The sequence below is a fragment of the Oncorhynchus mykiss genome, chromosome 10 (genome assembly GCF_057628025.1).
Source record: "Oncorhynchus mykiss isolate SJ-2025 chromosome 10, ASM5762802v1, whole genome shotgun sequence".
NCBI lineage: Eukaryota > Metazoa > Chordata > Actinopteri > Salmoniformes > Salmonidae > Oncorhynchus > Oncorhynchus mykiss.
In genome coordinates this window covers 60,563,885-60,577,049 of record NC_143031.1, presented here as the reverse complement: position 1 = coordinate 60,577,049, position 13,165 = coordinate 60,563,885, and the positions used below count along the sequence as shown (strand labels likewise).

Below are 13,165 nucleotides of genomic sequence, written 5' to 3'. Positions count from 1 at the left end.
GTCCATCCTAGCTCACTCATTAATGTCTTCATCGAAATCACGGATTGCCTCTTATCTGCTTATGCCAAACTTTGTACATCTCAATTGTTCATAGAAACCACATTTGTTTAAGCAAGTCAGCCATATCAGCTATATTTTTTTAAAGGGAGTAAATGAGGCTGAATGAACTGTTTTGCTGCCAGACAAGGCTCCGCTGATAGCCAGGTGTGGCAGTGGTAAGATGTGGGGACTCTGCTGTTGGGACAGCTTTATGTAGGCCCTAACAGTTTGTGGGCACCGTGTGTCACCGTTACAGTGCAATTCATGTATTGTTTAGTGTTGTGTAGTGGCTTCGCTGGCACGCATCCCACTTTTTGTTTTGTTTGCCCCACTTAAGATTTACATTCTAACATCGCCACTGCCCTACAATGGAAACAAGAAAATGTGAGTTCAGAAATTGATGGTGTTAACAGTGGTCCTCCTTGCTGCGGGGTTTAAGTTTTAGTTGTCACTTCATCACGAGTGGGACAAGCTATGTGCAGAGTTTGGATTGAATTGGGTAATTCTTATCGGTGATATGTACCACTGAAAGTCCCAAAATATTCTCTCAGTAAAATGTTGTATTCTGTATTGTGTCAGGTTGACTGTTGTGTCCTCACCTTTGTTCTGATCATTTCCTCATAATCTCTAAAGTTTTCCCTTTCAGTTTTTACCATGGTTACGCATAGGCGTCTCATATTTCTTCAGTGAGAAACATTTCAATTTGGCCCTCTCCATATAGGCCAATTCCCCTGATTGGAAAGTTATAATTATTAAGACAAAACAATTGATAGAAGGCTAAGAAGGGATATTTTCCCAAAATCAACCGGTCACGGAAAATATTGATATAAGGTCAGATGGCACAAAATTGCTAAATTAGATTGCTGTATTGAAAAGTTGGGTCCCACATGGGTAGTTTGCCAGTTTCTCTGGGTTGAAATAATGTTTAACTACTCTCCATTCTTTAAGTTACTACTGTGGTAAAGAAAATGGACATGGCTTTTAATGCAGTGGATGACCATTCAATGTCTAGAACAGATGCTAAAGAAGGGGGTCTATTGAAAGCAGAGCTAAATGTCAGTATGGCATATCATGCTACATGGGAGGCAAAGCAGTGTGCAAAGTTAATCCCAGGAAGTGTCAAGGAACACACGGCTGCATTTGTGGCTTATGGACATGGGGGAGAGGATTTCCGAAAGACTTTCAACGATTGAGTGGAAACTCAGGGTGGGAATGTCAATGTCTACAACGGTGACTTCCGGTTAAAATCCCTCCACTTCCTGATGATGGATGCCATGAGGCTTTTCAAAACTGAGAACTGACAAACTGTGTTTCGTGGCTCAAGCAAAGAGTATGAGGCACAAGTAGTTTCAGAAGTGCCATTTGGGAGATTTACCACAACCAAGGCCAAACGTTCCGATTTGGAGGAAGCTGCTACAAAAAAATGGGACCATTTTCAGCATCACTTCCGGCACTGTAGTCAATGTGGATGCCCACACTTGTGACTCAGAAAGCATTGAGCAGCTGTTTTCTCCAGCAGGGGTCTTTAGTATGCCTGAAGTAGTAAACAATTATGATGAGGAATACAGCGAGATCGTTTTGACAATTTCAAGGATTCACGGCAATCACGACTGTTACCTCCTTTCCAGGTTAGGCCCGGCCTAGATTCTAGTGTGTGAAATGTTCAGACTCAACTCTGTTCAGCATGTACAGCGATCTTGCTGATTGGAAATGAACCCCCCTTCCACAACCCCTGGCTCTCTCTCTCTCCCCCCCCTCTCGTTCTCTCTTTTTATCTCTTACTTTAACCTCTGAAGGCTCCTCTAGTAGGTTGCTGAGCAATGGCTGCATTTCTCGGTTTTCCTGACCATCGGGACTGACCTCCAACAAACTGAAGGTTTGCAAGACATGCATGCATGCACACACACACAAACAAACAAACAATTCCTTGTATGTACAGTAGCTTAGGTACTAATTCACCTTTTTGCATTTGTATTTATTCCGGATCCTCATTAGCGGTTGCCAAGGCAGCAGCTTCTCTTCCTGGGGTCCAATCACAATTACATACAATAAAACGATTCATAACACAACACATTACTACACGAAACTACCCATAACATATCGACACTACAAAATCAATAAAAATAACTTACAGCAAAATAACAATATTAAAATGTATGTGTGCACAGTGTTCAGTCATCAGCATACATAGACAGACAGGCTTTACTCAGTGCCAGTGGCTGATGTGTTAGCATGTGTTTGAGTATGCTGTGTGTGCCGTTGAGTGTCTCGTCATAGTCCGCACTGTTCCATGAGTTGTCGTTTTATCCGTTTTTTTAATCTGATTTTACTGCTTGACTGAGTTTCAGGATGTAGTCATGGCTCTACTATGTAGTACTGTGCATTTCCCGTAGTCTGTTCTGGTGGCATGTCTTGGGCATGAAGGGTTGTCTGAGCCGTGCGTTAGTCGCTTAAACAGACGGCTCGGTGGTTTCAACATGTCTATCTATACCTCTCACAAAGACAAGCAGTGACGCAGTCAATCTTTCTTCCACCCTGAGCCAGGAGAGGTTGACATGCATATTATCAATGTAGGCTCGCCATGTACTGCTCTCTTCTGGGCCAATTTGCATATGTCCCTCTTTGTGGCACTTGACCACATGTTTTTTAAAAGGCAGTAAATGAGGCTGAATGAACTATTTCGCTGCCAGACAAGGCTCCGCAGAGAGCCAGGTGTAGCGGTGGTAAGGATTCACTCCGTGGTGCTGAATGGAAAGCTCTGCTGTTGGGACAGCTTTTGTGTAGGCCCTAACAGTTTGTGGGCACCGTTTGTCACCGTTATAGTGCAACTAATGTGATAGTTAGTGTTGTGTTGTGTAGTGGCTTTGCTGCCATGCATCCCACAATTTATTTGTATATGTTTGCCCCACCTAGATTGTCATTCTAAAATCGCCACTGCATTAAAACATTTTTTTTTTTCTTCCCGGCAGCAGATTATGATTGATAATGTCAAAAGCTGCACTGAAGTCGAACAAAACAGCTGCCACAAAATCGTCATATTATCCATTTCTTTGTCTACGTGCCGTACGTGTTGAATTCCCTTTCCCTATAAGCCTGCTGAAAGTCTGTTATACTGAACAAAAATATAAACATGACATCCAAAGTGTTGGTCCTCTGTCCAGTGTCTGTGTCTTTTGCCCATTTTAATATTTTCTATTTATTGGCCAGTCTGAGATATGGCTTTTTCTTTGCAACTCTGCCTAGAAGTCCAGCATCCCGGTGTCGCTTCTTCACTGTTGAAGTTGAGACTGGTGTTTTGTGGGTACTATTTAATGAAGCTGCCAGTTGAGGACTTGTGAAGCGTCTGTTTCTCAAACTAGACACTCTAATGTACTTGTCCTCTTGCTCAGTTGTGCACCGGGGCCTCCCACTCCTCTTTCTATTCTGGTTAGAGACGGTTTGCTCTGTTCTGTGAAGGGAGTAGTACACAGCGTCGTATGAGATCTTCAGTTTCTTGGCAATTTCTCGCATGGAATAGCCTTCATTTCTCAGAACAAGAATAGACTGACGAGTTTCAGAAGAAAGTTATTTGTTTCTGGCCATTTTGCACCTGTAATCGAACCCACAAATGTTGATGCTCCAGATACTCAACTAGTCTAAAGAAGGCCAGTTTTATTGCTTCTTTAATCAGAAAAACAGTTTTCAGCTGTGCTAACATAATTGCAAAAGGGTTTTCTAATGATCAATTAGCCTTTTAAAATGATAAACTTGGATTAGCTAACACAACGTGCCATTGGAACACAGGAGTGATGGTTGCTGATAATGGACCTCGGTACGTCCTATGTAGATATTCCATAAAAATCAGCCGTTTCCAGCTGCAATAGTCATTTACAAATTTAACAATGTCTACACTGTATTTCTGATCAATTTGATGTTATTTTAATGGACAAGAAACGTGCTTTTCTTTCAAAAACAAGGACATTTCTAAGTGACCCCAAACTTTTGAACGGTAGTGTATCTGTTAACACCATCCATATCTCCAGGGCACTATTTGTCCATGACAGTTTCTCTGGGGCACTATTTGTACGTGACACTGTTTTTTTTGGGGCACTATTTGTACGTGACACTGTTTTTTTGGGGCACTATATGTACGTGAAACTGTTTCTCCAGGGCACTATTTCTTCCAGAGGGGTAAAGAAAGTAAATGACATTGACACTTGGAAATGACTCTATAGGAGGTGTTTCAGAGCCAAATGAGACTCCTCTGTTTTCCCAGCTGTCTTTTCCTGTCTGAGGTATGCTCAGCCTGACAGGAGGTCAACATGTGGTTGACGACTGCGCGGACGTCCAGATAGTTCCGCCGGTTTACTGAATTATTGCAGGACACACACAGAGACAAACAGCATGCACATAAACAGGCACACGCACGCACACACACACACACACACACACACACACACACACACACACACACACACACAGTACGTGAGTTTCTTATTTTCAGTCCATCCAACAGTTATTAGGGAGGGAAAGTTACTTTTTGAAAACCACTGAGACACATTCATCGCTCATCCGCACAGTCAGAAGAACGTAATGAGACCACTGAAGACACATTTCAGTTGAATGCGTTCCATTGTACAACTGACTAGGTATCCCTCCTTTCCCTTTCCCTTTCCCTTTCCTGTGCAGCAACGCCAATCTGTCTCCAGATGGAGAGATAGAAGCATACCCGACATCAGGCTGTAATCATGGATGACACACTGACACTCTCTAGGGGTGTATTAGTGTAGGGGAGAGCTTGTTGGGAGGGCCACTGTAGCGTGAGCAATGATTATAGGGGAGAGCTTGTTGAGGGCCACAATAGCATGAGCAATGATTATCTATAGACTGGTGTGAGTGAACATTGTGTTCGAAATACAGTAGCATTGCCTTTGCACTTTAAGAGCCTCTCGAAACAGATCTCAAAAACTAGTGCTTCACAGTCCAAACGGACCTCTCAGATATGTCATTTGGGGCAGTTTAGAGAAACATCACCCATGTTGCTGTCATTTCTTGAACAGTGAATAGATCAAGTGAACGATGAACACCCTGCAAAATGGTGCAACTGTTTAAAGTAGGGATTGAAGATGGTGTTAAATCACAAGCATTGGTCAGCAAACACCTTTATTCAATCGATGCATACTCACACAGTAGCCAGAATAGGCAAATAGACTAGAGGCATTCTGTAATTGAAAAATTGCAAGTTTTAACAGTTATTTGCACAATTTATATGCTTTGGTACATTCATGAATATGCAAGCTAGCATGAGTTTTACGTCAAGTGTCTGTGTTTGAAAATAAATGGATGGGTACTAAATGACAATTATGAGAAAATACACATATTATCCAAAATGCTGGAGTTTGATTGTGGTGTAAGTGAGCCTCTTTAAATTAATCTAAACATTGCAATATGCACACTGCCTTAACAAGCCAGTAAACACTATTCCATGGGGATAAAACAGGTATTTTTTTGTACATGTGATTGAACTGTGCACCCATCAAAGCTGCACAACATAAACCTGAACATTTCTGACTATGCATTGCAGTAGCTGAACCTACAATATTCACTATAATTTAGGTAAACATTGTATGTATTTTTTTTTTAATAACCTTGAAAATAAACGTTTTACCGCTGTTACGTTTTGGCAAATATACGCACATTTTAATACTTTAAAAAAAAGCATTACTGTACATTCATATGGGCAGAGAGAGAGAGAGGAATGTGAGGAAGATGGAGAAAGAACCTTCATATCTATACTGCTCATTGAGTATCTCATTCCAAAATCATGGGCATTAATATGGAGTTGGTCCTCCCTTTGATGCTATAACAGCTTCCACTCTTCTGGGAAGGTTTTCCACTAGATGTTGGAACATTGTTGCTGGGACTTGCTTCCATTCAGCTATAAGAGGGCGATTAGGCCTGGCTCGCAGTCGGCGTTTCAATTCATCCCAAAGGCCAGTCGAGTTCTTCCACACAGATCTTGACAAACCATTTCTGTATGGATCACAGTTTATGCATGGGTCATTGTCATACTGAAACAGGAAAGGGCCTTCTACAAACTTTTGCCACAAAGTTGGAAGCACAGAATCATCTAGAATGTCATTGTATCCTGTAGCGTTAAGATTTCCCTTTATAGGAACTAAGGGGCCTAGACCGAACCATGAAAAACAGCCCCAGACCATTATTCCTCCTTCACCAAACTTTACAGTTGAAACTATCATTGGGGCAGTCAGGGTTGTCCTGTTATCCGCCAAACCCAGATTCATCCGTTGGACTGCCAGATGGCGAAGCATGATTCGTAACTCCAGAGAACGTTGCCACTGTTCCAGAGTCGAGCTTTACACCACTCCAGCCGATGCTTGGCATTGCGCATGGTGATCTTAGGCTTGTGTGCGCCATGGAAACTCATATCATGAAGCTCTTGACGAACAGTTATTGCGCTGACGTTGCTTCCAGTGTCAGTTTGGAACTTGGTAGTGAGTGTTGCAACCGAGGACAGAGGTGTTTTACACACTACGCTTTTCAGCACTCGATAGTCCTGTTCTGTGAGCTTGTTTGGCCTACCACTTCGCAGCTGAGCCGTTGTTGCTCCTAGACATTTCCACATCACAATAACAGCACTTACAGTTGACCGGGGGAGCTCTAGCAGGGCAGAAATTTGATGAAGTGACTTGTTGGAAAGGTGGCATCCTGTGACGGTGCAATGTTGAAAGTCACTGAGCAGTAAGGCCATTCTACTGCAAATGTTTGTTAGCAACGGGTGTGGTTGAAATAGCCGAATTCACTAATTTTATGGGGTTTTGTGTATATAATGTACAAAAAAAGTAGGGGCGTGGATCAGAAAAACAGTCAGTATCTGATGTGTCCACCATTTGCCTCATGCAACGCAACATCTCATTCACATATAGTTGATCAGGCTGTTGATTGTGGCCTGTGGAATGTTGTCCCACTCCTCTTCAATGGCTGTGCAAAGTTGCTAAATATTGGCGGGAACTGGAACACTCTGTCGTACACGTCGATCCAGAGCATCACAAACATGCTCAATGGATGACATAATGGATGACATATCTGGTGAGTATATGCAGGCCATGGAATAACTGAAACATTTTCAGCTTCCAGGAATTGTGTACAGATCCTTGCGACATGGGGCCATGCATTATCATGTTGAAACATGAGGTGATGATTGCAGATGTCAACAAACCGCTTGCCCACACAACGCCATACACCAGCCTCTGTGAGGGCCAAATTCCATAAAATGACCTTTAAGGTGGCTTTTGGTAGCGAAAGGAACATTGAATTCTCTAGCAACACCCCTAGTGGACATTCCTGCAGTCAGCATGCCAATTGCATGCTCCCTCAATACTTGAGACATCTGTGGCATTGTGTGATATGACAAAACTACACATTTTATTGTGGCCTTTTAAAGGGTTCAACTTAGTATTCGGTAGGTGTACCTAATATTTGGTGTAATCAATGTATCAGGGGAGGCTGCTGAGGGGAGGACGGCTCATACGAATAGCTGGAACGGAGCAAATGGAATGGCATCAAACACATGGAAACCACAGGTTTGGTGTATTTGATACCGTTTCACTGATTCCGCTGCAGCCGTTACCACGAGCCCGTCCTCCCCAATTAAGATTCCATCAAACTCCTGTGTGGTGTACAGTTGAAGTCGGAACTTTACTTACACTTAGGTTGGAGTCATTAAAACTCATTTTTCAACCACTCCACAAATTTCTTGTTAACACACTATAGTTTTGGCAATTCGGTTAGGACATTTACTTTGCGAATGCCACAAGTAATTTTTCCAACAATTGTTTAGAGACAGGTTATTTCACTTATAATTCACTATAACACAATTCCAGTGGGTCAGAAGTTTACATACACTAAGTTCACTGTGCCTTTTAACAGTTTGGAAAATTCCAGAAAATTATGTAATGGCTTTAGAAGCTTCTGATAGGCTAATTGACATCATTTGAGTCAATTGGAGGTGTACCTGTGGGTGTATTTCAAGGCCTACCTTCAAACTCAGTGCCTCTTTGCTTGACATCATGGGAAAATCAAAAGAAATCAGCCAAAAATTGTAGACTTCCACAAGTCTGGTTCATCCTTGGGAGCAATTTCCAAACGCCTGAAGGTACCAGGTTCATCTGTACAAACAATAGTACGCAAGTATAAACACCATGGGACCACGCAGCCGTCATACCGCTCAGGAAGGAGACAGGTTCTGTCTTCTAGAGATGAACGTACTTTGGTGCGAAAAGTGCAAATTAATCCCAGAACAACAGCAAAGTACCTTGTGAAGATGCTGGAGGAAACCGGTACAAATGTATCAATATCCACAGTAGAACGAGTCATTTTCAACATAACCTGAAAGACCGCTCAGCAAGGAAGAAGCCACTGTTCCATAACCGCCATAAAAAAGCCAGACTACGGTTTGCAACTGCACATGGGGACAAAGATCGTACTTTTTGAAGAAATGTCCTCTGGTCTGATGAAACAAAAATAGAACTGTTTGGCCATTATGACCATCGTTATGTTTGGAGGACAAAGGGGGAGGCTTGCAAGCCGAAGAACACCATCCCAACCGTGAAGCACGGGGGTGGCAGCATCATGTTGTGGGGGTGCTCTGCTGCAGGAGGGACTGGTGCACTTCACAAAATAAATGGCATCATGAGGCAGGAAAATTATGTGTATATTTTGAAGCAACATCTCAAGACATCAGTCAGGAAGTTAAAGCTTGGTCGTCCAAATAGACAATGACCCCAAGCATACTTCCAAAGTTGTGACAAAATGACTAAAGGACAACAAAGTCACGATATTGGAGTGGCCATCACAAAGCCCTAACCTCAATCCCATAGAAAATGTGTGGGCAGAACTAAAAAATGGTGTGCGAGCAAGGAGGCCAACAAACCTGATTCAGTTACACCAGCTCTGTCAGGAAGAATGGGCCAAAACATTTGACCCAAGTTAAACAATTTCAAGGCAATGCTACCAAATACTAATTGAGTGTATGTAAACTTCTGACCCACTGGGAATGTGATGAAAGAAATAAAAGCTGAAATAAATAATTCTCTCTACTATTATTCTGACATTTCACATTCTTAAAATAAAGTGGTGATCCTAACTGACCTAAGAGAGGGAACTTTTACTATGATTAAATGTCATGATTAACTTGCAGTATTTTGTAGTACAATACCAGAAGGACCTATATTGCCAATTTACATTACAGTGATAATCCCACTACACAATAAATAACTGCAGTATCCTTTCACTGGGATTAGTGTGTGTGTGTGTATGTGGGTGCGTGCACCCTCACGTGGGTGTGTGTGCGCTCGTCCGTGCGAGTGTGTGTGCATGCGACCGCACGTGTGTACATGCATACGTGTGTGTGCAAATGTGTGTGATAAGGTGACGAGACGCTTATCAGAGAGAGGGAGAGTGAGTACTGGCATGTTTATGTAAGAGCCATGAGCTCTGGATTAAAGGTCTTCATGGAATCAAAGAGATGGATGGGTGGGTTTTTATTTAAAAAAAAGCTCTCAGATTGTGTTTTAATACGGCACCATTTCCCATGATGATTAGTTTTAGTACACAGTGCACAGTACTTCACAGTACGTCTCCGTGAAATACTTTCATGTTGATGGCTGAATGTGTCTGTGCATGTCTGAGTGTGTGCGTGTGTTTGTCTGCGTTTATCCCTCAATGACTAAAGTGCTAAAAATGGCCTTAACCACAGTAAGTATACACCACGGTATATCACAAAAGCAAAGACCAATCCTCTGCTTACATAAGACATATATCTCGTACATTTAAAAAATAAATGGCACTGTACAATTCCTATAACGACAAAAGCAGCTTATGAGAGAAATGTCAATAACAAAATGGAACATCCTATCATTCTCATTTATCCTCAGGAAATTGCAGGCTGAAAGAGAAACACTGAATAATCTCTTGCCCCAGGTGCCTCTCTCTCTCTCTAAAAAAAATAATACCATTTCAGGACATACAGTCCACAGCTATTTCAATCTGTGGGGTATCAGTCTGCATAACTGATGACAAGCTGATAAAGGGTGTATGATTATGGTACAGAAAGACACATTAATAAACCATCTGTGTGCAACAACCTTCCCTTTTCATTATTATGTGTTATATATATATATATATATGCCCAACCTCCAACCACTCCTAACATTCTTTCAAGGGGAGCCTGCCTGAGTAATAGATGCATGCCCACACTGGTAAACTACTGGTAAGCTCTGCCTTCATTGCTTAGTCCAGATGTCACAAATCTGCCCACAAATCTGCCCGTCGAGACAGCAGCCTACCAGATGTCCAGTCAGTGTCGTGAGGGGGGTTTGGAAATGAGAAAAGGCAGAAACAAATGCTTTTCGAAAGCTAAGCAAAATACAAATAAAATCAAAAAAATCTCACTGCATCAAGCCAGCATAAAATACTTTATACAGAACAACCGCGTTTGCAACAAACTCACATGAAATACTTATGCTTGGTAAAATAAAATTAAAATCTAAAGGCTTGCTTGGAATGTTTGAGGGAAGTTCGGAAGGCGAAATGTTGACAACGACTTTCCAAACCACTCGTGAACACTCTAGAATGTGGTCATGGTCATCATAAACATCTCAGGAGAACTGATCGTCGGCCACATCATCGGGGTCACTGTAAAGGTTGGACTTGGCTACCGCCGGTTGGTTGCCATGGTTACCATTGTTATCTCCGTTAACACCGGCATTGCCATGGCAGCTGGAGACTGCCTTTTTGATGCTGTGTTGGCGATTGTTGGTACTGTTGGTCCCAGTGTTCACGCGGGAGAGGGTGCACATGCTGCCCAGGTGGCCGGATCGGTGGCGGGTAGTGTTGTTGCGCAACTCCAGCTCGTCATAGCTGGATACCCGGACGAACGGGCACCAACAGAACGCCCGCTTGAAGCCCGCCCGGAACCTGTATCCAAACCACAACCCAAACCAGACAGATGAGTGCATTGTTAGATTTTTAACATTTGAGAGGTGGCTTATGAATTCTAAAGAAGGTACACTGGTATCTTTCTCATCTGGTCTTATCCATCTAGCCAGTGGTTACCTAGGAACAAAGTAGGAACAAAGAAAAAAACATTTTTAAACTGAAAATATAAATGAGTTATGGGTAAGGCTTATCTTCATTCTATGCTTTGGTGCCTTCTTAACAGTGCCCAGGTGCTGGATCCTACCTGCTGTTGAGGCAGCAGTAGATGATGGGATTGTACATGGTGGAGCTCATGGCCAGCCACAGCACTGACAGGTAGACCTGCTGGATGGACTTCCACCTCATCAGAGCCTTGTTGACGCCCGTCACGATGAAGTAGACGTGGTACGGCAGCCAGCAGAGGGCGAAGGTCACCACCACAATGATCATCATCTTCACCACCTGGGGGTTAGGAAGGGGATAGTGGGAGGATAGGAGGAATAGAGCGACAGGGATGGGGGAGACCGGGTGGAAGAGAGGGAGGGGGAGAAAGCAATGAGAGAAAGAGAGGAGAGAATAAGAAAATAGGAGTGAGAGAGAGAAAGAGAGGAAAAATAAAGTACGTTGTCTTTATTCTGTGTAGCTCTGAGACAAGATGTCGATCAAAAAATCAACATTTGGACGGCCACTTCATGTTTGGTTTCACAAAGTACCTGATTCTGAGATGGACAGACTGTGTGACGCTCAATAGATTCTCACAAGTGTGGGCACCATGATTGATTCGTCCTCAGGTTGGCATTTTCATTCCGTCCTAGAAGCCACAGCAGTTTAGGATATACTTTTTTCATCACGACAACACCTTTCAAAAGAGCCATTCACAACACCCTCAAAATATAATTGCTTCATTTACACATAAATGGTCAGGACTACCATTGATGGTCCAACGGTGTGATACATTTGAGATTGTATTCCATATCCTGACGATCTAGAGCCAACACGAAGGAAGCAACTCACTTCAAAGATCCTGTGAATTCCATGAACTGATTGTGTCACTTAAAATCCTCAAAGAGCATTTCGAAACTTGAAATCAGATCTCAAAAAGTTTGTACTTTGTTGCCTTGTATGGAGGAGTTGTGACAAATTTCATCTGATAGAATTTTGTCTCTTTTTAGACTACCTGAAAATCAAAGCTCAGACACGCCTGGACAATGCAAACTGCAATTTGTCCGTCTTGTCAGCGAGGAAGATCTTTGTCCATGTATCCTCACTGTTGTGTTCACTATTGTGTTACTACTGTGTCATCACTATAGCAGGTACGGTCGATCATCTCATGATATAGGCTGCATTCCGAACACTTAAAAGACACACCCTATCCCCTCAGCCCTCAAATTAAGTGGACACTTCTGATAACATCTGACGACTATACACTTGCAGGACAAGGGGCGAGGGAGGAAGGAATGATTTTGTAATGGACCGCCCTTGCCCGGAAATTCGTCACTCGTTCATCCCGCGACGATTATGTTTTCAGCCACCGGTAGGTAGCTTGTGGTTGCATTATATGCGCTACAGTCAATTGTGATTGCATGTCTACTTTTATTAACTATATAAATCATAATTAATATACGCCTACTGTATGATAGCTAGCCAATGAATTAGCTAACTAATGTTAGCCTGCCTAGCTGGAACATCTGAAGAAGGAAAATGTTTTATTTCTACAATTTCCATAAGCTAACCGAAACAAAAACAATATTACTTTTACCAGACGTGTTAGTAGCACAATTTCTACCTTATTTACATTTGTTTTTACTTACACTTGTATGTTGACTCCATATTGACGTTGAGGTTTTAATTTCGGCTGACTTTTCTTCGCGGATGTATAATCCTCGCGAATTGAATTATGGCCCGAAGTGAACATAATTGTACACTCGCAAACTCGATCAAAAACGAGGGCTGAGGGGCTTACGTTGCGAACTTCCCTTGTTTGGATAATCGTTTGGACCGATGTCAAATATGGTGACGGGGATTCCCCCAAGGGCATAAGGTGAGGGTAAGTGGACGAGGGTGTGTATTTTATGAGTTTGAAACTCAGCCATAGTCTCATCAAGTGAACTATGCTCACAATGTCATGTGACAAGATGGCTGCCAGCCC

The 13,165-nt window shown here is 42.5% G+C and overlaps 1 protein-coding gene and 1 pseudogene across 1 annotated transcript in view; one reads left to right on the top strand and one right to left on the bottom strand.

Moving 5' to 3' along the window:
- Positions 1 to 1,094: 1,094 nt before the first annotated feature.
- Positions 1,095 to 1,807, top strand: LOC149980117 (ecto-ADP-ribosyltransferase 5-like; annotated as a pseudogene).
- A 3,343-nt stretch (positions 1,808 to 5,150) lies between these two features.
- LOC110534383 (neuromedin-K receptor) overlaps positions 5,151 to 13,165 on the bottom strand; it is a 28,184-nt gene continuing 20,169 nt past the window's right edge. Inside the window, exons 4-5 of the mRNA XM_021619228.3 lie at positions 11,282 to 11,478; positions 5,151 to 11,016 (exon numbers count right to left, since the gene is read on the bottom strand). Of these exons, the coding sequence (XP_021474903.3) occupies positions 10,698 to 11,016; positions 11,282 to 11,478 (516 nt within the window). The 3' untranslated portion in view covers positions 5,151 to 10,697. The remainder of the gene's footprint in view (positions 11,017 to 11,281; positions 11,479 to 13,165) is intronic.